Source organism: Cherax quadricarinatus, chromosome 5, assembly GCF_038502225.1.
Source record: "Cherax quadricarinatus isolate ZL_2023a chromosome 5, ASM3850222v1, whole genome shotgun sequence".
Lineage (NCBI taxonomy): Eukaryota > Metazoa > Arthropoda > Malacostraca > Decapoda > Parastacidae > Cherax > Cherax quadricarinatus.
In genome coordinates, this window is record NC_091296.1 from 14,937,863 (window position 1) to 14,959,548 (window position 21,686).

At 39.6% G+C, this 21,686-nt stretch overlaps 1 protein-coding gene across 1 annotated transcript in view; it reads right to left on the bottom strand.

The window, feature by feature from the left end:
- The window catches only part of mTor (serine/threonine-protein kinase Tor), a 141,750-nt gene extending 126,532 nt beyond the window's left edge, over nucleotides 1-15,218 (bottom strand). Inside the window, exons 1-4 of the mRNA XM_070100585.1 lie at nucleotides 15,079-15,218; nucleotides 8,969-9,124; nucleotides 7,594-7,702; nucleotides 721-802 (exon numbers count right to left, since the gene is read on the bottom strand). Coding sequence (XP_069956686.1) covers nucleotides 721-802; nucleotides 7,594-7,702; nucleotides 8,969-9,082 — 305 coding nt within the window. The 5' untranslated portion in view covers nucleotides 9,083-9,124; nucleotides 15,079-15,218. The remainder of the gene's footprint in view (nucleotides 1-720; nucleotides 803-7,593; nucleotides 7,703-8,968; nucleotides 9,125-15,078) is intronic.
- Nucleotides 15,219-21,686: the final 6,468 nt, after the last annotated feature.

The following is a 21,686-nucleotide window of genomic DNA, read 5'->3' on the forward strand; positions in this document are numbered from 1 at the left end:
TAGATCTACATTCACTTGCATAGCGCTCTGAATATTTTGAGAAAAAAAAAAGTTTTTTGTTTAAAATGAAGAGCGCATTTTTCTTGGCATCCCCGAATTTTGTCATACTGCGCACACTGAGTGCACAGACCCATTCTCTCATGTCTAGGCAACTCAGGCCTATCGTGCTAAGGGTGAAAGCATGTAAAATAGAATGCAGATCTAAGTTTGGAGCGCTACACATGTGAACACAGATCTATGTTCAGACAGTTTAAGGATTAATAGGGGAGTGGTAAACCCATAGTTATACAACACCTGGGGAAATATGATAAAGTTTGATCCAAGGAAAAAGAGATTGGTAGCACAAAACGTAAGAGAGCGATAAGGGAAAGATAAGACATATTAGGCTAACACTTATTATATTCATGGGGGAAGTGCTAAGCCCACAGGGAATTGGAAGTAATCATGTTTGATAAAAAGGAAAGGGCAGCTCCAGTTCCTTAGATCAAGAGCTCATCAACAAGAAGGCACCCACATGAAGGGTGGCAATCACTTTAGTATCACATGAAACTAATAAAAAGATATTGATAGCTCATAAGGTTATTTTTGCATAGTACTATTGGTTTTATTACATAGTACAAGCACTGTATAACCAAATCTCAAATTTCCAATATTTTTGTGTTACTAATTGATATTTCTTGTTTTTAAAACTAATGCTTGTTATAATCATTAGCAGCATACCTGTTAACAAGGTTTTTCAAGTAGTTAGCGAAGCGGCTGATACGGACTCCAGTTTGGCCAATGTCAACATCAACAAGGCTCACTGTAATGCATTGTTTAATTATTAATGCATATAGTATAGATAAATAAAAAATAATAACCTGAAAAGCTAATATTCCTTTGCAAACTTACAGAAATATTAACAGAATATCTTCTGTCAAATTCAGCAATTTTAGGACAACAAAGCTCAAGAGTAGATTTTCTATGCTGTATTTTCATTAATAAATTTTTATTTCTAATTTTAATGCATTTGACTTATTTACAGATTACTTACACTATTTTTCTGTAATACATCTCCACCATTTCTGGCAAGTGCCTCCCCACTAATGAAAGTGGGAAATGGAACATCATTCATGATACTCAATCTAATTTTCAATATACAGATCACATCCTGATACAAGTTTATCCATTAACCCTTTCAGGGTAAATGGATAAAGCCGTACTAGTACGGTTTACGTGCCAGGGTCCTTGACGTACTAGTACTCATAAATTCTAGCGCCTTCAAATCTAGTGAGAGAAAGCTGGTAGGCCTACATATGAAAGAATGGGTCTATGTGGTCACTGTGCGCAGTATAAAAATATCCTGCAGCACACAGTGCTTAATGAGAAAAAAAAACTTTGACCGTGTTTTTGGATTAAAACAGCGACTTTGCACTGTATTTTCGTATGGTATTTATTGTTGTATTCTAGTTTTCCTGGTCTCATTTGATAGAATAGAAGACATTACAGAAATTGAAATGATTTTGACTGGTTTTACAATGAAAAGTACCTTGAAATTGAGCTCAAAGTAGCAGAAATGTTCGATTTTTACCAAAGTTCAAAAGTAAACAAATCATGCTAAGCATCCAATACACGTCAACTGGTGAGTCTAATATTCTTTCACAAGTGCGCCGATATTATTTATACCATTTCTACACTAATGCAGTAGTCTGCATAACAGTAAATCTATTTTTTGTGAGAATAAAAATTCAAAATGGAAAGCAAAAGAATGTAAGAGGGGCATGGGGATGTGACTAATGAACAGAGGAAATGTTATTTTAGTGCCAGGAATGTCTTTCTTATTTATTCTAGACCCTATTTGGAAATTGGCATCTTTTGAAATTTGTGTGAAATTGGCAAAATTGCTAAAATCTGACCACTGTATTGGATAGTTGAAATCGGTAAATGGGCGGTTTCTTGTACTCATTCGATAGAAAAAATAGTTCTAGCGAAATAGTTATGATTTTTGTCGACTAGTACACTGGAATTGGCTGAAAATAGGGCTCAAAGTGGGCAAAATCGCCGATGCGTAAACATCATAGAGACCGCTAACTTCGCGAGAACATAATTCCGTAAGTTTTCCATCAAATTTCATACTTTTGGTGTCATTATGATCGGGAAAAGACTCTCTATCTTTTCATAAGAAATTTTTTTTTTTTTTTTTTTTTAAATTTGGGGGACCCTGAGAACAAGTCCCTGAGAGGGCCTGTGGACCCTGAGAACAAGTCCCTGAGAGGGCCTGTGGACCCTGAAAGGGTTAAATGAAAAAGTATCACTGGTTAGTTTTCCTTTTACCAAGTTTGTCTTTAGTTTATTCATCAGGAACAAACTGATGCAGACTCTTCTGTAAGATGATCTGTTTAGTGGTGATGGCCCTATAGCAGAGGCACAGCAATAGTGTGTCGAAGGACACGTGAATGTGGAATAGGTGATGGCCCTCTATGACTGGCAACAGCAGCATGTTCAAAGACACAACTACATAAAGTACTTTTTATTGAGTAATGTATTTAAATTTTGCACTTCTACACAACAAAGTCTTCTGTGAAAATAATTCTGACACCATATAAATTTTGTTTCATATACTTTAAGCCAATCAATTTTCTAAATAAATAAGTACTTTAGTTGGTTTAGAAAGACACGTAAGCAAACACTATAACATATTTATTAGAAAATGTTTCGGTCCTGGGACCTTGATCACTTCTAACATACAGAGGTAGAAAGACATTATATATATAGGCGGAGAGTGAGATGTGACGCACGTGACCTGAGGAATGTCATAAGAACATAAGAATGGAGGAACACTGTAGAAGGCCTACTGGCCCATGCAAGGCAGGTCCTTATCAAAACAACCTCTACCTATGATGAGGACGGGTAGACGATGAAATAATGTGACTCCTGTGTTGTTGGGTTGGTGCTGCTGAAGTATCATGTATGCCAATGTTTTTGAAATTTTGTAGTTTCCAGTGTTGCGTTCTATAGTGTCGGTGACGGCGATTAGTGAGGCTTCTAGGCACCGTCGGCGTCTGAGGTCTGGTTCGGTGAAAACGAGTTGTGCCTCGTTCCAGTTCATCAAATGCCCCGTGGAGTCTCTGTGGAGGACACAGGCGTACCTTACATCGTCTCTGTTAGAGGCATTTCGATGCTCATTCAGGCGGACTGCAAGATCTCTGCCTGTCTCTCCTACATATTTCTTGGGACAGAACCCACAGGGGATAGTGTAGACGCCTGCTGTAGAAGTTAGAGGTGTGGGGCTGCGTTTCGTAGTGAGGTCTTTGATAGATGATGTGTTTATGGTGGAAACATTGATGTTACTCATAGCAAGTGCCAGGCGTGTATTCGTGGCAACATCGCCACATGGGAGTACTATGAACTGTTTTGGGGGCTGTTCCATGGGCAGTTTGTTGAGGATAGCTTGTGCCTTAAGTCTGCAATCTCGGATGAAGAAAGATGGGAACTGAAGACGTGTAAAGGCTTGTGTTATGTAAGTGCATTCTTCTTCTAGAAAACAAGGGCTGGAGATGCGAAGAGCTCTCAAGAAGAAGCCAATGAGGACTCCTCTCTTAGTGCGGGTGTCTTGGTGTGAATAAAAGTGTATAAGATCATCCTTGTTGGTAGGATTTCTATACACTTTGAAGAGAAGTTTGTCACTGTCGGGAGATCTGCACAGTAGAGCGTCGAGGAAAGGAAGTTTGCCATCATTTTCGAGTTCAAGTGTAAACTTTATTGATGGTTCAACTGCATTGATCTTGTTGAGAAGGGCCTGGATATTGAGACGTCTCAGATAGAAAACCAATATATCATCAACGTATCTTTGCCAGGTAGCGGTGTTGGGAATGAGGGTGCTGAATTTCTCTGTCTCCAGGTTTTCCATGAAGAGGTTGGCAAGCACAGCACTGAGCGGGCTGCCCATTGCCATCCCAAAGCATTGTTTGTAACAGTTGTCCTGATACTTGAAGAAGTTGAAATTAACACAAAGTTCCACTAGATTGATGAAATCTAGAAGAGGTAAAGGGAGGTCGTAGTTTTCAGTGAGCCTCTGTCTCAGAATGTTGATTGCAGCGTCAGTAGGAACGTTGGTAAAGAGGGCTGTGACATCGAAGGAAGCCATGCTTTTGTTTTTGACATTCAGGTTGGAAATTCGGGAGAGAAGGTCACCTGAGTGTTTGAGGTGGGCTTGACTGATGGTGCCCAGAAGTGGTGAAAGGTATTTGGCAAGGTGGCCAGCTAGTCTGTGTGGTGCACTCCCTATGCCCGAAGTGATAGGCCGTAGTGGGATGCCAGGTTTGTGTGTCTTAGCAAGGCCATACAGGCGTGCTGGTTTCGGTTGACCTGGTAAAAGTTTAAGTAGTTTTTTGCCTTGTTCTGATTTTCGTAAGATGCTACGAGCCTTTTGAAGGAAAGTCTGGGTACTTTGAAGTAGCACTGATTCCGATACAGGCTGGTATGTGTTGGCATTGTTGAGAAGATTTAAGACTTTATTGTTGTAGTCGACAGTGTTGAGTAACACCACACCACCTCCTTTGTCAGCGGTTATAATGACGATATCATCGTTGTTGGCCAAGTTCCTGAGTGCTTGGATGTATCTTCTGGGAATGACCGGTCTTGAAGGCTCAGTAGCTGCAGCAGTGATAATTCCTTGGACAAAGCCCTTTTGAAACTCGGAGTCTCCAAAAGGTTGGTTCTTGGTTACCATATCCACCAGATTATGTTTCTTGTTGATGCCAGTAGTAAACTTGAGCCCTAGGCTGAGGGCTTCTGTCTCGGTGACGGTTAGTGTATAGGAAGATAAGTTATTTATGATTTCTGGTCGTCCAAACCTGGCATCCCACTACGGCCTATCACTTCGGGCATAGGGAGTGCACCACACAGACTAGCCGGCCACCTTGCCAAATACCTTTCACCGCTTCTGGGCACCATCAGTCAAGCCCACCTCAAACACTCAGGAGACCTTCTCTCCCGAATTTCCAACCTGAATGTCAAAAACAAAAGCATGGCTTTCTTTGATGCCACAGCCCTCTTTACCAATGTTCCTACTGACGCTGCAATCAACATTCCGAGACAGAGGCTCACTGAAAACCACGACCTCCCTTTACCTCTTCTAGATTTCATCAATCTAGTGGAACTTTGTGTTAATTTCAACTTCTTCAAGTATCAGGACAACTGTTACAAACAATGATTTGGGACGGCAATGGGCAGCCCGCTCAGTGCTGTGCTTGCCAACCTCTTCATGGAAAACCTGGAGACAGAGAAATTCAGCACCCTCATTCCCAACACCGCTACCTGGCTAAGATACGTTGATGATATATTGGTTTTCTATCCGAGACGTCTCAATATCCAGGCCCTTCTCAACAAGATCAATGCAGTTGAACCATCAATAAAGTTTACACTTGAACTCGAAAATGATGGCAAACTTCCTTTCCTCGACGCTCTACTGTGCAGATCTCCCGACAGTGACAAACTTCTCTTCAAAGTGTATAGAAAACCTACCAACAAGGATGATCTTATACACTTTTATTCACACCAAGACACTCGCACTAAGAGAGGAGTCCTCATTGGCTTCTTCTTGAGAGCTCTTCGCATCTCCAACCCTTGTTTTCTAGAAGAAGAATGCACTTACATAACACAAGCCTTTACACGTCTTCAGTTCCCATCTTTCTTCATCCGAGATCGCAGACTCAAGGCACAAGCTATCCTCAACAAACCACCCATGGAACAGCCCCCAAAACAGTTCATAGTACTCCCATGTGGCGATGTTGCCACGAATACTCTCCGGGCACTTGCTATGAGTAACATCAACGTTTCCACCATAAACACATCATCTATCAAAGACCTCACTACGAAACGCAGCCCCACACCTCTAACTTCTACAGCAGGTGTCTACACTATCCCCTGTGGGTTCTGTCCCAAGAAATATGTAGGAGAGACAGGCAGAGATCTTGCAGTCCGCCTGAATGAGCATCGAAATGCCTCTAACAGAGACAATGTAAGGTACGCCTGTGTCCTCCACAGAGACTCCACGGGGCATTTGATGAACTGGAACAAGGCACAACTCGTTCTCACCGAACCAGACCTCAGACGCCGACGGTGCCTAGAAGCCTCACTAATCGCCGTCACCGACACTATAGAACGCAACACTGGAAACTACAAAATTTCAAAAACATTGGCATACATGATACTTAAGCAGCACCAACCCAACAACACAGGAGTCACATGATTTCATCGTCTACCCGTCCTCATAATAGGTAGAGGTTGTTTTGATAAGGACTTGCCTCGCATGGGCCAGTAGGCCTTCTACAGTGTTCCTCCATTCTTATGTTCTTATGACATTCCTCAGGTCACGTGCGTCACATCTCACTCTCCGCCTATATATATAATGTTCTTCTACCTCTGCATGTTAGAAGTGATCAAGGTCCCAGGACCGAAACATTTTCTAATAAATATGTTATAGTGTTTGCTTACGTGTCTTTCTAAACCAACTTGTCGGTATTTATTACCAAGGTTTATACCAAGTACTTTAGTATTTATTTATTTATTTATTTTATGTCTTTGCAAATAGTAGTACATTGAGATTTTATATTTACAATAGTGGGTTGCAATGCAAAGAGAGCCTCTATTATGCCTAGGCATTATGGGCCAACTTAACATTATTGGCTTACAGACTACTTAACACCAAGGATTATATCATAGTTGTACAGTAGGGTAGTAATTATTTCATAGTTGAACAGTAGATTATTAATTATAAGTGAATTAAATTTGTATAAGACAAAGAATATATTCATATAGTCTAAAATGCTTTTTGTGAAAACAATGGTTCAATTATATTCCTGTTAACAATGGATAAAAGGTTCAAAGTGATTGTTGAAGTTATGATGTGGGAGTACATAGGTGAGTGTGTGTGTACTGAGCATTTAGCATTTAGTCTAGGGTGATTAAGTGGCTTTTGAGAAGAGTCTTAAACTGATTTTCAGACTGGGTTACTTTAATATCTTCTGGTAATGAATTCCATATTTTAGGGCCCTTTATGTGCATATAGTTTTTACACAGTGTGATGTGGACACGAGGTATATCAAAAAGAGATCTGTGTCTTGTGTTGTGGTCATGTGTCCTGTTTAAGTTGGTTAGGAGAAGTTTGAGTGGAGGGTTTATATTTGTGTGTATTGTTCTGTGTATGTAGTAGGCACATGAATAAGTATGGATGTTCTTAATGGTGAGCAGATTGAGACTTTTGAAAATTGGAGGAGTATGCTGGTGGGAGTGGGAATTCGTTATCATTCTTACTGCTGTCTTTTGCTGGGTTATGAGGGGTTTTAGGTGATTGGATGTTGTTGATCCCCATGCACAAATTCCATATGTAAGATAAGGGTATATGAATGTATGGTACAGTGTGAGGAGAGCTGATTGTGGAATGTAGTACCTTATCTTTGATAGTATGCCTACAGTCTTGGAGATTTTCTTGGTGATTTGTTGTGTGTGTGTCCGGAACTTAAGGCTACTGTCAAGGTGGATACTTATTATTAAAAGTTATGAATTAGAAAAGCTGTCTACAATCCTAATACAGCATTATACTCTACTTACTTATAGCATAAATGCCACCTTTTTTCTCATTGATGTCATTTGAAGATACCATTTCAAAGATGTGATGGTTGAACTCATCCAGGAATGACACCAATTCATCAAGGGAGACCTTTGGGAGTAAATAGTACAGTATATTAATATATAAATACAGTAAGTATAAAATTCTAAATAAAATCAATATGCTACAATACAGTACACCATATATAAAAAAAAACACTTCCTCCAGTTTTTCATTATTCATTTTCAAACACTGAACAAGTTATCCAATTATCCAAACAATAAATTTAAGATTGTGTGTAAAAAGTTGCATGTCTTAAGAAACTTTAATAGAGAATAATGTGCTTAACTTATAAATTATCAAGTATATTAACTGAACATTACATTATCTAGTACAAGAGACTACCTATATTCCTAAAACACATAGGGTAGATCAGGTATTTTTTGGCCTGAATGTCAGATCAGTCTCCTCAACATAAATACAGCTACTCACAGTGAAAAAGTACAATGATTAAGACACACATGAAACACCTGGGGATTTTACCAAGACATTTTTGCCTGTCCAGCAGGATTTATGAATCCAGTATAGATGCATGAGGACAGAGACTTATATATTGAAACCAGTGGAAGAAGTGATGAGATGCAGCAGTTAAAGACATGGTCACATGTGGGTGAGGACCCCTAGCAGAGGTAGGACAGGTCCACATCTTGGGCCAGAGGTTTAGCAATGCTGTAGTATGAGATATTCTCTGTGCCAAGATTCCATGGTATTGCTGTTAGACAAGCATTATTTTATAAGAGGTATAAAAGCTTCTGACCTCATGCCACTGTATTAGACTGGCAAAGCTTGCTGTGTAGGTCACATAAAGATACCCAAGTGTTGCACATGTGTCTTGGCCATCAACTTGGTATTATACTTCTTACTGAATGCTACTAAAGTGATATAAAATCATAACATTTATCACTGTGGCACAAGGTATCCTACAGCTTCACAATAACTCACATACATAGAATCAGAGCATTACATTATAGTAAAGTTCTTGCTCTTCCCACTAGTACTCAAACTTAACATGATAATGACAAATGTTTAGTCACCTGTGAAATATTAAGTAACTTTATTAAAGTAGCAATTTTGCTCACCAGGGACAAGATATTTACTTGATAAAATTACTTAATGTTGCACAGTCCAGGTCTTTTATAAACCAGTCTTGAAATTTGATATTTTTTTTGAGTTTTGCCACAGAATTGGCTAACTAGAATTTTAGATTCTGCACAAACTTTCATGTATGTCAAACATTAATACAATATTGTTGTTCTTGATTATATAAAATCCTAACAGTTCAAGAAGTATTAAAGGCAAAATAAATATTAGACCCACCTCCCTCAGCTCAGTAGTGACATAGCGCTGAAGGTCACAAGCAGCCTTCACTCGTGTTTCCTCATGCCGAGACTTCAGCTCCAGCACAAACTGGGTCATCTTTACATTACTCATCTTGGCTGTCTTTCTCTCTCTCTCTCTCTCTTCTAACACAATCTATAATCATACAGTACACAGTTTTTATGCATTATGATAGAGTTACGCAACAAAATGTTAATCTAAGCACAAAGATCCTAATATAATACCAGTACATTGCAAAATCTCATCAGTTCTAATCAACTTCCCTAAATTCTAGCCCTAATATTGAAATGAATATATTCATGGGGTAACACTAAATCTATAGATCTATAAGGCTATACAGCACCTGGAGAATGGGAGGTAATCTGTACTCTAAGAAAGGGTAGGGAATCTCTAATTCCTTGGCTCAAGAGCCCTTTACCAACACCAAGGCACCTCGTTGAAAGTACAGCATCTAAAATTTTAACAAGCTTAGGACTAACAAGCCTGTACAATAAGCCTTAAATAACCTTTGAAAGTAATGATTTATGTTAAGACAAGCTTTATATATTTAGGAAATGTGTAAATGATTTTACAAAGTAGTAAAACTTTATACAACAAAATTTTATCCACATTATTAACCAGGAGGGTTTACTATATAGCCCAGCATAACCCAAGCAAGTCACTCAGTTTCGCTAATTTCTAATGGGATCCTTTGATCCTCTTCCTCTGAATACAAAGTAACTAGTGCTAGGTGAGTAGGGGCAAAAGATATAAGGAAACAAGCCCACCATTTCCCTATTTGCCAAGATCATTCCCAGGTCCTTCAGATGGGAGACAAAGGCACTACCATTGAAACCATGAACACTTAAGTTATGAGGACACACAGATGTAGGTATACACTAATAGTGCATTATGCGGTTGAAACTTATTTTAACTATATAAAATATTGAACCAATGCATGTTGCTGGAGGTGTTTAAGTTGCAAAAACAGCCAAATGAGTGACTATTGAAGGAGACTTGAACAGTTGGAATGACTGTTTTACATCAGCTGCATATGAGTGCCCATTTTCTGTTTCAGTGAAAGACTATCATCTTTTCTTGTATTTACAGTTTTTCCACTGTCACTCAATCTAGCCTAATCCAACTAAAGTGACAGTTTTTGGAGGATGGGTTGCATACCTGATGTATACTATCCCCCTCCCCATGCTGCTACTAAGGTACACTAGTATCATCCACTCCCAGAATGCCACCCACAACAATTGACTAACACTTAGATACCTGTTCACTGCTAGGTGTGCAGGTTAATATGTCTTTACTTGATTTTAATATTTGGGTCCTTTGGTTAGTAGCACACTCAGCTAACACAGAGGTTCATGGTTTGATCCCTGGTATGGGTGGCAACAACAGTGTGTTTCCTTAAGACACCTGTTGTCCTATTCACCTAGCAGTAAACAGGTACTTGGGTGTTAGCCGACTGGTATGGGTTGCATCCTAGGGACAAAATCAACCTAATTTGCCCAAAAATGCTCTGCATAACAAGGAACTTTCTATTTAGTATGTCACTAATGTCAGCTAGGTCTGTATACATTGTATCATGTAGAAATAAAAAGTATTATATTATATTATTATTACAAGCCAACCAACTTCAAACATGATCTCATCAATTTTTATCATTACATTCATAAGGGGATAAGAAGACATTATTCACATTAATAACCTCAAAGGTTAGGAACCCAGGTTAACCCAATAAAGCCAATCAATGTGACATTCCCACTGAGGTCCTTTTAAGTCCTCCCCATGGTTATGACTTACAAATTGACTAATTCTCAGGCATCTATTTAATTCTAGGTAACAGTAGCAGTAAATGTAAGAAGACTTGCCCATCTGTCCCAAATAATAATAATAATAATAATAATAATAATAATAATAATAATAATAATAATATTATTATTTTATTTCAGCACGATACAATGTTTATACTGTACAAAGATGGGTGACATTTAGTTGTGCATGCAGAAAGCATAGAGAATTTCAGGCAAACTTAAGCCTAACTTAAAACTAAAATTGCAATAAGTAATTAATTGCTTATATATAAGAACATTTTTTTTTTATATTTTATTTATAAAAAAAATTTTTATGTTAATGTCCAGGGTTTATTACCTGGACCTCAGCAATGAGAGTCACTACTCTTACTGCTGGGCAACGGTGACCATTAAGGGTTTGTAAACAATAAATTTAGGAATTACAAAGTGAACAAACAAGCAGTCAATTATTACTTAAGGATGGATTATGATTACAGGTAATGAGAATAAGAATATAAATAGTTTTTCATGTTTATGGTAATGATATCATGATATATTAGCAAAGGTATTTTTTTTTTTTTTTTTTTTTTTTTTTCAGAAACTTTGAAGATGCTGACAGAAAGAGGCTCTGGAGATTTCTGGCAGGAAGTTTCAGATTTTGGATCCTTTCATGCACATTTAGTTTTTACAAAGATTAAGCTGGACAGGAGGTATGTCAGATATTTTTGTGTCTAGTATTAGGTCTTTGGGTTGTGTTACAACTATCAAGGAAGTGCTTCAGGTCAGGATTAATATTATAATTTATTGTTCTGTAAATGTAGAATGCATAGTGGTAAGAATGAATGATTTGTATGGTAAGTAGGTTTAGGCCTTTGAAGAGTGGGGGTGTGTGTTGTCCGGCAGTAGACTGAATGATCATTCATACTGCGACCTTTTGTAAAGTTATTATTGGCTTGAGGTGATTTACTGTTGTGGATCACTAGGCACAAATAGGTAAACTCCAGGTATACTGTAAACTGTTTGAGGTACATATAATGTATCTTGGAGAGGATACCAACTGTTTTGGACGCTTTTCTTGTACATGTACAGTGCTGGATATGGGTTTTGAATTTCAAGTTGCTATCGAGGAAGTGACCCCAAAATTTTCCTTCATTATATAGCTATATTGCTAATCATAACATTTAGTTAAACATTACTTGCTCTGTTTTCAAACATAATGTAGGTTTTGTCGAAGTTAAATGTGAGTTTATTGGTATTCATCCAGGTTGATAATTTTACAAGCTCTTCATTAACAATGTTGTTGAGGGATGCTAAATTTGGATGGGCGATGATAAAAGTTGTCATCAGCAAAGAGAGGAAAAGTAAGGACACTCCCCTGTGGACTGCCAGTGTCCACAGGTCTTGAAGAGGTTGATGTGCAGCCTGCAGGGGTGAGGGAGATTTATTTATTTATTTATTTAGTAATTTTAGCATACATACAGAGGTACAAAAAAATACAGGTAAGAGCAGCATGCCAAAGCCACTTATATGCATAGCATTACGGGCTGGCTTAAAATTAACTTAAGATTAACTAAGCAATGATGAAATCAGTGATAAAACATTATTGTAAACAGATAACTATAAAGCACAAATGAGTATTACAAAGACAGGTCATATGGTTGCATGCATTGCTGTACATTCAGTCGAATGGAGTATTCTGTTAGGTAGTGTATTTAAAAAAATAATAAAGTTAGATTGGGTCCTAGGTTTAACATTTGTGTGATATAATTGTGAGTAACATTTAGGATATACAATTTATAAGGTTCAGTTATTCAGTATTTATTTGGTTTTGAGTGAGTAAGTGATCTTTGAGAAGAGACTTGAATTTATAAACAGGTAGTGTTTCTTTTATATTTACAGGTAATGAATTCCAGATTTTAGGGCCTTTTATGTGCATTGAGTTTTTGCATAGCGTGAGATGGACACGAGGAACATCAAAGAGTGATCTGTGCCTTGTGTTATGGTCATGTGTTCTGTTGAGGTTGGCAAGGAGATGTTTGAGGGGAGGGTTAATATCAGAGTTAAGTGTTCTATGTATGTAATAGGTGCAATAATAAGTATGGATGTTTTGTATGGTGAGTAGGTTGAGTGTTTTGAATATTGGTGGAGTGTGCTGCCTGTAGTGAGAATTTGTTATCATTCTAACTGCAGCCTTTTGTTGGGTAATTAGTGGTCTGAGATGGTTAATTGTTGTTGAGCCCCATGCACAAATTCCATAGGTGAGATAGGGGTAAATAAGAGAGTGATAAAGGGCCAGGAGGGCTGACTGTGGAACATAGTACCGTATCTTCGATCGTATGCCTACAGTCTTGGAAATTTTCTTAGAAATTTGTTATATATGTGTATGAAATTTGAGTCTATTATCAAGGTGGATTCCTAAGAATTTTCCCTCTGTTAGCTTTGTGATAGGTGATCTGTTTATCGTTATGTTAAGAGGTACATCTGTAGCTCTGTTACCAAACTGAATGAAGTAGGTTTTGTCAATGTTTAGTGTAAGTTTGTTAGTCCTCATCCAGGTAGATATTTTCTGTAATTCGGTGTTTACAGTATTGGCTAGCGTGACTGGGCTCGGGTGAGAGAAGACGTATGTAGTGTCATCTGCAAAAAGTGTGGGTTTGAGTAATTGTGAAGCATTTGGTAGGTTATTTATGTATAGGAGAAAGAGAAGAGGGCCAAGGACACTTCCCTGTGGGACACCAACTGTAATTGGTTGAGCGGAAGAGCTTGCCCCATTTGCGTACATATATTGGCTTCTGTTGCTGAGGTATGACTTGAGGTAGTTGAGGGAGTGCCCTCTAATACCATAGTGTGACAATTTTACGTGGAGCAAGTCATGGTCAACTGTATCAAAAGCTTTACGTAAGTCAATGAAGATCCCCAGTGGGACTTCTTTTTTCTCTATTGCAGTGTATATATGTTCTAGCATGTGTATAATAGCATCATTAGTATTTTTATTAGGCCTGAATCCAAATTGGCAGGGGTAATGTGACAGCATCCTCCAGGGTAGTCAAGATCGGTAGTAGTTTCCTTGGTGTTCTAGTGTTATTCTTGGAGCTGCTTCTCATGTTTTCCCTTTCATGGGAACATTGGTGCAGTTAGGGAAAATTTTGTGGTGCACAGCACTTGGGTTGGCTGTTTGTCTTGCAGCAGGGCTGATGTTGGGTATGCCAGGCAGTCCTCCTTTGGTCATCTATTTTGTCAGGCTGTAGATATCAGTCAGTTTTTTAGGACACGTTGGGTTACCATGTATATCAGCGCAGTAGTACTTGCAATTAGGCCATCATAGGAGCTTAAATTGGCCCAAGGGACTAAAAAAAATTTGGAGGTTTGTTGATGCTGCTACAGCCACTATCATGTAGCAGGTGTCAACCCCACATCCTCTCAGGTGTAAGCCAGGTGCACTAACCACTGCACCACAAGGCAGGGAGGGAAATGAGAGGCAATCAGATTCAATTATTACATTCATGGGGGAGTGCTAAATCTGTAAGGATCATACAGCACCTCAAGGAATGGGAGGCATTCAGGTTTGATCTAAGGAATGGGAGCACAGGTCCAATTCCTTGAATCAAAATCCCCTAACCAACATCAAGATGCCTCCTTAGAATTATTATTACAGTCATGGGAAGAAAGATAAACCCTCAGGGGTCATAAAACACCTGGGGAATGGAAGTAAATTCGCTTCAACTGAAATAAAGGACAGGTTCAATTCCTTGCATCAAGAGACCTTCACCAGCAAGATATGTGTCCCGTGGCCTGGAAGGCAGTGTTCTCGCTTCACACAGTGTCCATGGTTCAATCCCCAACAAGGGTGGAAACACTGGGCGTATCTCCTTACACCCAATGTCCTGTTCACCTAGCAAGCAAGGAGGTACCTGGGTGTTAGTAGACTGGTATGCATCGCATCCTGGGGGAGAAGATTTAAGGACCCCAACGGAAATAAGATAGTCCTCGATGACACACTGACTTTCTTAGGTTATCTGGGGGGGGGGGCAAACTTTCCGGGGTAAAAAATCCGGGTCGCATCCTGGGACAAAACTGACCTAATACTCTGCATAACAAGCGGCTTTCTATAGTGTCACTTATGTTAGCTATTGTCTGTATACCTTGTACATGTACTTGTAGAAATAAAGATATTATGATTATTATTATATTATTATTAGGGCCCCTCTGCGGTATCCAGAAACCTGCCTTCATTAAGTTTTCCTCGAGTATGCTCAGACCCAGCCTATAGTACCACACCTACACACTCTCATCACCACTAACACTCACATTTAATGACAAATTCGCGGCTCCGTGGCCATAGTGCTTCACATCTCCGGCATAATTCTCACATTCAGACGCTCATCACAGTACAACAACAGCAACAACGTGATGAGTAGCAGCAGCAGCACCTGGCTTCTAGGGTTTGTTATGGGAACGACCGCTGCGTAGATGAGAGTGAAGGGTCGTTCCTACAGCTGTGGCACCTCTGTCATCCACAACTTGGATTCAACCTCACCACTTACGAAAACGCAATAATTATTTTTTTCTTCTTCCTGAGAGAGCGCGGAATGTAGTTAATATGTAGTAAAATATTGTTAGGCACAAAAGAAAGCCACTGGTATGCAAATGCAAACACCTGTATGTGGTTGCAGGGGTCGATTCACAGCTCCTGACCCCGCCTCTTCGCTGGTCACTGGTCGCTGACTTTTTTGGGTTATCCTTGTTTACATATATGCTACTATGTATGATTATCTGTGTAACTGTATTTGTGTATACCTGAATAAACTTACTTATGCTACTAGGTCCACTCCCTGCTCCAGATAAGATAAGAGATAATATTTTCTTCGGATTTTTAACCCCGGAGGGTTAGACACCCAGGATAACCCAAGAAGGTAAGTACGTCATCGAGGACTGTCTAACTTATTTCCATTGGAGTCCTCAATCATGTCCCCCAGGATGGGACCCACACCAGTCGACTAACACCCACCTATTTGCTGCTAGGTGAACATGAACTCTACTGAAGAAGCCTACTGTGTAGGCGAAACGTTTCGGAATAAAGTTACCTAACTGTTGCCCATGTGTCTTACCTACCAGTATTGTATACCATTTTAATATTCACGTCGAAATGTCTTCACCCCGCTGGGAATCGAACCCGGGCCCTCCGTGTGTGAAGCGAGAGCTTTAGCCTCCAGGCCACCTGGGCAGCCGGCTTCTTTTTTTTATTATAATAATAATCCCGGCTCCAAGAGCCTTATCATACCTCTTCTTAAAGCTATATATGGATCCTGCTTCCACTGCTTCACTTACCAGATTGTTTTGCTACCTTACAATTCTAAGGCTGAAGAAATACTTCCTAACATCCCCATAACTCTTCTGAGTTTTCAACTTCCAGCTGTGCCTTCTTGTTCCTATTTCCCATCTCTGAAACATTCTCTCCCTGTTCACCCTGTCAATTCTCAGTATTTTGTACTTCGTTATCATATCCCTCCTGGTCCTTCAGCGTTAAGTTGAATTTCCTTAACCTCTGCACTTTCTCCAATTTCTTGATGTGCTTGACCATGTGGGGGTTCCATACTGGGGCCCCTCAATTCAATTCAATTCAAGTTTATTCTCTATAATGGTTACAATGTGGGGTTTACAGGTTTTGGGTATTTTGTGGTTTACGTTATAAAATACTAATTACAGAGGGGGCCACTAGGACACCTAGCATGGCTAGGCATTTCGAGCAGACATAGATTAATTCTTAACATTAAATCCTTACAGATATGGTATTAAGGCTAAGTGACTACATCATAATTTGTGAGTTTAGCAATGTGAATGCTTTTGTTATGGCACAATACAAGGTGTCTATATTTGAGTATCATAGGCAAACTTATGACTAGTTAGGATTTAATATTTTAAGATTAAGATTAGTATTTCTGGGTTTATAGTCAGTGGGTGAGTGAGTGTAGTTTTGAACCACCAGGTGGTTATTTATTTTGTTATCATGTAGTTAGTTGTCGGGGTGGATCAGGGAGATAAGATGTTTTCTAACTGTAGTTTTGAAAGTGATGAATGTGTCTGCAGTTCTAGAGTTTTCAGGTAGGGTGTTCCAGATTTTAGGTCCTTTGAAATACATTGATTTTTCGTAAAGGTTTAGTCGAATACGGGGAATGTCATAGAGATAAGATAAGATAAGATTTCGTTCGGATTTTTAACCCCGGAGGGTTAGCCACCCAGGATAACCCAAGAAAGTCAGTGCGTCATCGAGGACTGTCTAACTTATTTCCATTGGGGTCCTTAATCTTGTCCCCCAGGATGCGACCCACACCAGTCGACTAACACCCAGGTACCTATTTGCTGCTAGGTGAAAAGGACAATAGGTGTAAGGAAAAGTGTCGGAATTTCCACCCGCCGGGAATCGAACCCGGGCCCTCCCTGTGTGAAGCGGGAGTTTTAGCGACCAGACCACCGGTGTCTGGTGTTAAGCCTGTGGATCCTGTCACAACTATCAAGAAAGCATTTTAGGTCAAGGTTAATATTGGAATTTAAGGTCCTGTAGATATAGATTGCACAGTAGTAAGTGTGGATGTTCTGAACAGGGAGTAAGTTTAGATCTATGAAGAGTGGGGGATGGGGTGTTGCCAGGGATGGGATTTAGTGATTATTCTTACTGCAGCTTTTTGTTGGGTTATGGACTGTGGTTCATCTGAGTATTCAACTTCCAACTGTGACCCCTTGTTGCTGTGTCCCATCTCTGGAACATCCTGTCTCTGTCCACCTTGTTGATTCCTCTCAGTATTTCATGTTATCATATCCCCCCTATCTCTCCTGTCTTCCAGTGTCGTCAGGTCAATTTCCCTTAACGTTTCCTCATAGAACATACCCATTAGCTCTAGGACTAGTCTTGTTGCAAACCTTTGCACTGTCTCTAGTTTCCTTACATGCTTGGCTAGGTGAGGGTTCCAAACTGGTGCTGCATACTCCAATGTGGGCCTAATGTACACAGTGTACAGGGTCCTTAATGACTCCTTATTAAGATGTCGGAATACTGTTCTTAGTTTTGCCAGGCGCCCATATGTTGCAGCAGTTATTTGGTTGATGTGCACCTCAGATGTGCCTGGTGTTATACTCACCCCAAGATCCTTTTCTTCAAGTGAGGTTTGTAGGCTCTGGCCCCCCTAGACTATATTCCATCTGTGGTCTTCTTTGCCCTTTCCAATCTTAATGACTTTCCCTGACTTTGGGCTGATGAACCCACTGTGTGGTAAAACGTTTGCTCAGTAAGATATCCAAGTGTAGCACATTACTAATTTATCGACCTGTTGGTTCCCTGAACTATTCATCTACATAAGGAGCACTGAAGCAAGCCTACTGGCCTATGCTAAGCAGGTCTAACTCACCCACTTATGTACATCCTCTCCTCACTTAGCGACATACTTGTTTATCGATGCCTCGGACTTATAACGTGCTTTCTGACCAGTATGTTTACCTAAATAATGTATATAAGAACTGATTTCCTCTATTCTGTTTATTAAAATATACAGTTCACTACTGTATAAACATTTAAAAATATACTAAAAATGTTATAAGTAGTGCAAAGGTGACATTAAAACAATATCAAAGATGGTTGACACAAACACACTACCACTATAGTATGCTTCTTGCTTTGCAACAAATTTGTTTACCGACATGGTCTTAGGAATGGAACTCCGTTGTTAAGTGAGGAGAGGCTGTACTTATCTAATGTATTTTTACAGCTACACAAGGTTTTCACCTAAATGACGTTACTAGGGAATGTGTTCCACTCATCCACAACTCTATTACCTAATCAGCGCTTTCCTATATCTTTTCTAAATTTTTCTAACTTGAACCCTTTGCTGTAGTCCTGTCTTGATTAGATGTTTTTGGCATGTTATTTATACAGTGGAACCTTAGTTTTCGTTTGCCCAGGTTTTCATCGAATTCAGTTTTCAACAACTTTTTTTGTCAAAATATTATCAAAGTTTTCGTTCATCTCCTCGGTTTTTGTCCACCATACAGAATGTGTCCGTCTGCCCGTGCCCACACAAAGCATCCCACGCATGCATTCTGAGTCAGTCTGGCGTTGTTTTTCGTCGAGTGAACATTACCCTGTGCATTCATACAAAATATTTCGTAATAATCCATTGCTTTTTGTGCTTATTTATTGAGTGCCACTGCTAAATAAGCCACTATGGGACCAAAGAATGTTCTGAGTGCCACCCCTTTGATAAACAAGGCGAGAAACACAATAGAATTCAAGAAAGAACGCACAGCAATGAAAATGGAATCAATTGCCAAGTTTTGTGGAGAAATGTCACTACCACCCTCTACAAAGTTAGAGGGTAGTAGTGATGGTGGTAGAGAGTGATGGTAATGGTGGTAGTGATGGTGGTAGCAATGGTGGTAGTGATTGTGATGGTAGTAATGGTGGTAAAGGGTGATAGTGGTTGTGATGGTGGTAGTGATTGTGGTAAAGGGTAGTAGTGATGGTGGTAGAGATAACCTCTCCTTCCTCTCCCCTCCTTGCTGTCTTCCATACACCAGCAAGAGTCTTCAATAAAGGTAAAAGTGATGTTAGATGTTCATTTATCCATTTCATTAGTGCTTTATATTTATTTCTCATTGTTTTCTGTATGTAAAACTATAGTTATTCTCTATAAAATGTATTTTTTGTTAATATTTTTGGGTGTCTGGAACGGATTAATTGGATTTACATTATTTCTTGTGGGAAATATTGCTTCAGTTTTCATCGAATTCGGTTTTCGTCAGACTCTCTGGAACGAATTAAAAACGAAAACCAAAGTTCCACTATTCCCTTTGTTTATTCATACACCCTAATCATTTTATTATTATTACTATTATTATTATTATTATTATTATCACACTGGCCGATTCACACCAAGGCAGGGTGGCCCGAAAAAGAAAAACTTTCACCATCATTCACTCCATCACTGTCTTGCCAGAAGGGTGCTTTACACTACAGTTTTTAAACTGCAACATTAACACCCCTCCTTCAGAGTGCAGGCACTGTACTTTCCATCTCCAGGACTCAAGTCTGGCCTGCCGGTTTCCCTGAACCCCTTCATAAATGTTACTTTGCTCACACTCCAACAGCACGTCAAGTATTAAAAACCATTTGTCTCCATTCACTCCTATCAAACATGCTCACGCATGCCTGCTGGAAGTCCAAGCCCCTCGCACACAAAACCTCCTTTACCCCCTCCCTCCAACCTTTCCTAGGCCGACCCCTACCCCGCCTTCCTTCCACTACAGACTGATACACTCTTGAAGTCACTCTGTTTCACTCCATTCTCTCTACATATCCGAACCACCTCAACAACCCTTCCTCAGCCCTCTGGACAACAGTTTTGGTAATCCCGCACCTCCTCCTAACTTCCAAACTACGAATTCTCTGCATTATATTCACACCACACATTGCCCTCAGACATGACATCTACACTGCCTCCAGCCTTCTCCTCGCTGCAACATTCATCACCCATGCGTCACACCCATATAAGAGCGTTGGTAAAACTATACTCTCATAATTTCCCCTCTTTGCCTCCAAGGACAAAGCTCTTTGTCTCCACAGACTCCTAAGTGCACCACTCACCCTTTTCCCCTCATCAATTCTATGATTCACCTCATCTTTCATAGACCCATCTGCTGACACGTCCACTCCCAAATATCTGAATACATTCACCTCCTCCATACTCTCTCCCTCCAATCTGATATCCAATCTTTCATCACCTAATCTTTTTATCCTCATAACCTTACTCTTTCCTATATTCACTTTTAATTTTCTTCTTTTGCACACCCTACCAAATTCATCCACCAATCTCTGCAACTTCTCTTCAGAATCTCCCAAGAGCACAGTGTCATCAGCAAAGAGCAACTGTGACAACTCCCACTTTATGTGTGATTCTTTATCTTTTAACTCCACGCCTCTTGCCAAGACCCTCGCATTTACTTGTCTTACAACCCCATCTATAAATATATTAAACAACCCTAATCATATCCCCCTAATTCTATAACCTTCTAGAAATGCAGGTTCATTGGGTTCAGTCTATCCTTGTAGGAAAGATTTCTGACACATGGAATCAGCTTTATATCCTTCTTTATATGTTTTCCAATATATTTATGTTCATTCTGTAATACAATGACCAGAACTGCACATCATAATCTGAACCAAGGCCTAACCAGTGATATACAGAGTTGGAGAATGACCTGAGGACTCCAGTTATTTATAATTTTTGATATGAAGCCATGAATTCTATTAGCTTTATTGCAAACATTATACGCACATCATTGTCTTGGCTTTAGATTACTGCTAACGAGAACTCCTAAACTTTTCTTGCCTTCAGAGTGACTGAGATCTACTTGATTCAGTTTATAAGTGTCATGGTTCTCTTTTCCCAGGCTTGGAACCTTACATTTGTGTACGTTAAACTGCATCTGCCACTTCTCCGACCACTGCATCAACCTATCCAGATCTTCCTGTAGTACTCTAGTGCCCTCATCAGAATTAATCAGACAGCCTATTTTAGCATCATCGGCAAACTTGGTTATATCTCTATTTATTCCCTCATCTATGTCATTCATGTACATATATTGTGAATAACAAAGGGCCCAACACTGGCCCCTGTGGAATACCACTTGTGATGCATCCCACACTGATTTCTCCCAATTTATGCAAACCTTGTTGCACATCTGTCAACCATGCCTTGATCTAGGAAAAAAATTCTCCTATTCCATGTGCCTCTGCTTTCCTCAACAATCCCCTGTGTGGAACATTGTCAAAGGCCTTACAAAAGTCCATAAGCAGAATATCTTCATTATCTTGATCTACCACCTCAAATTCTCCTGGGCCACTGCATGGAGAAGACCCAGGCCAG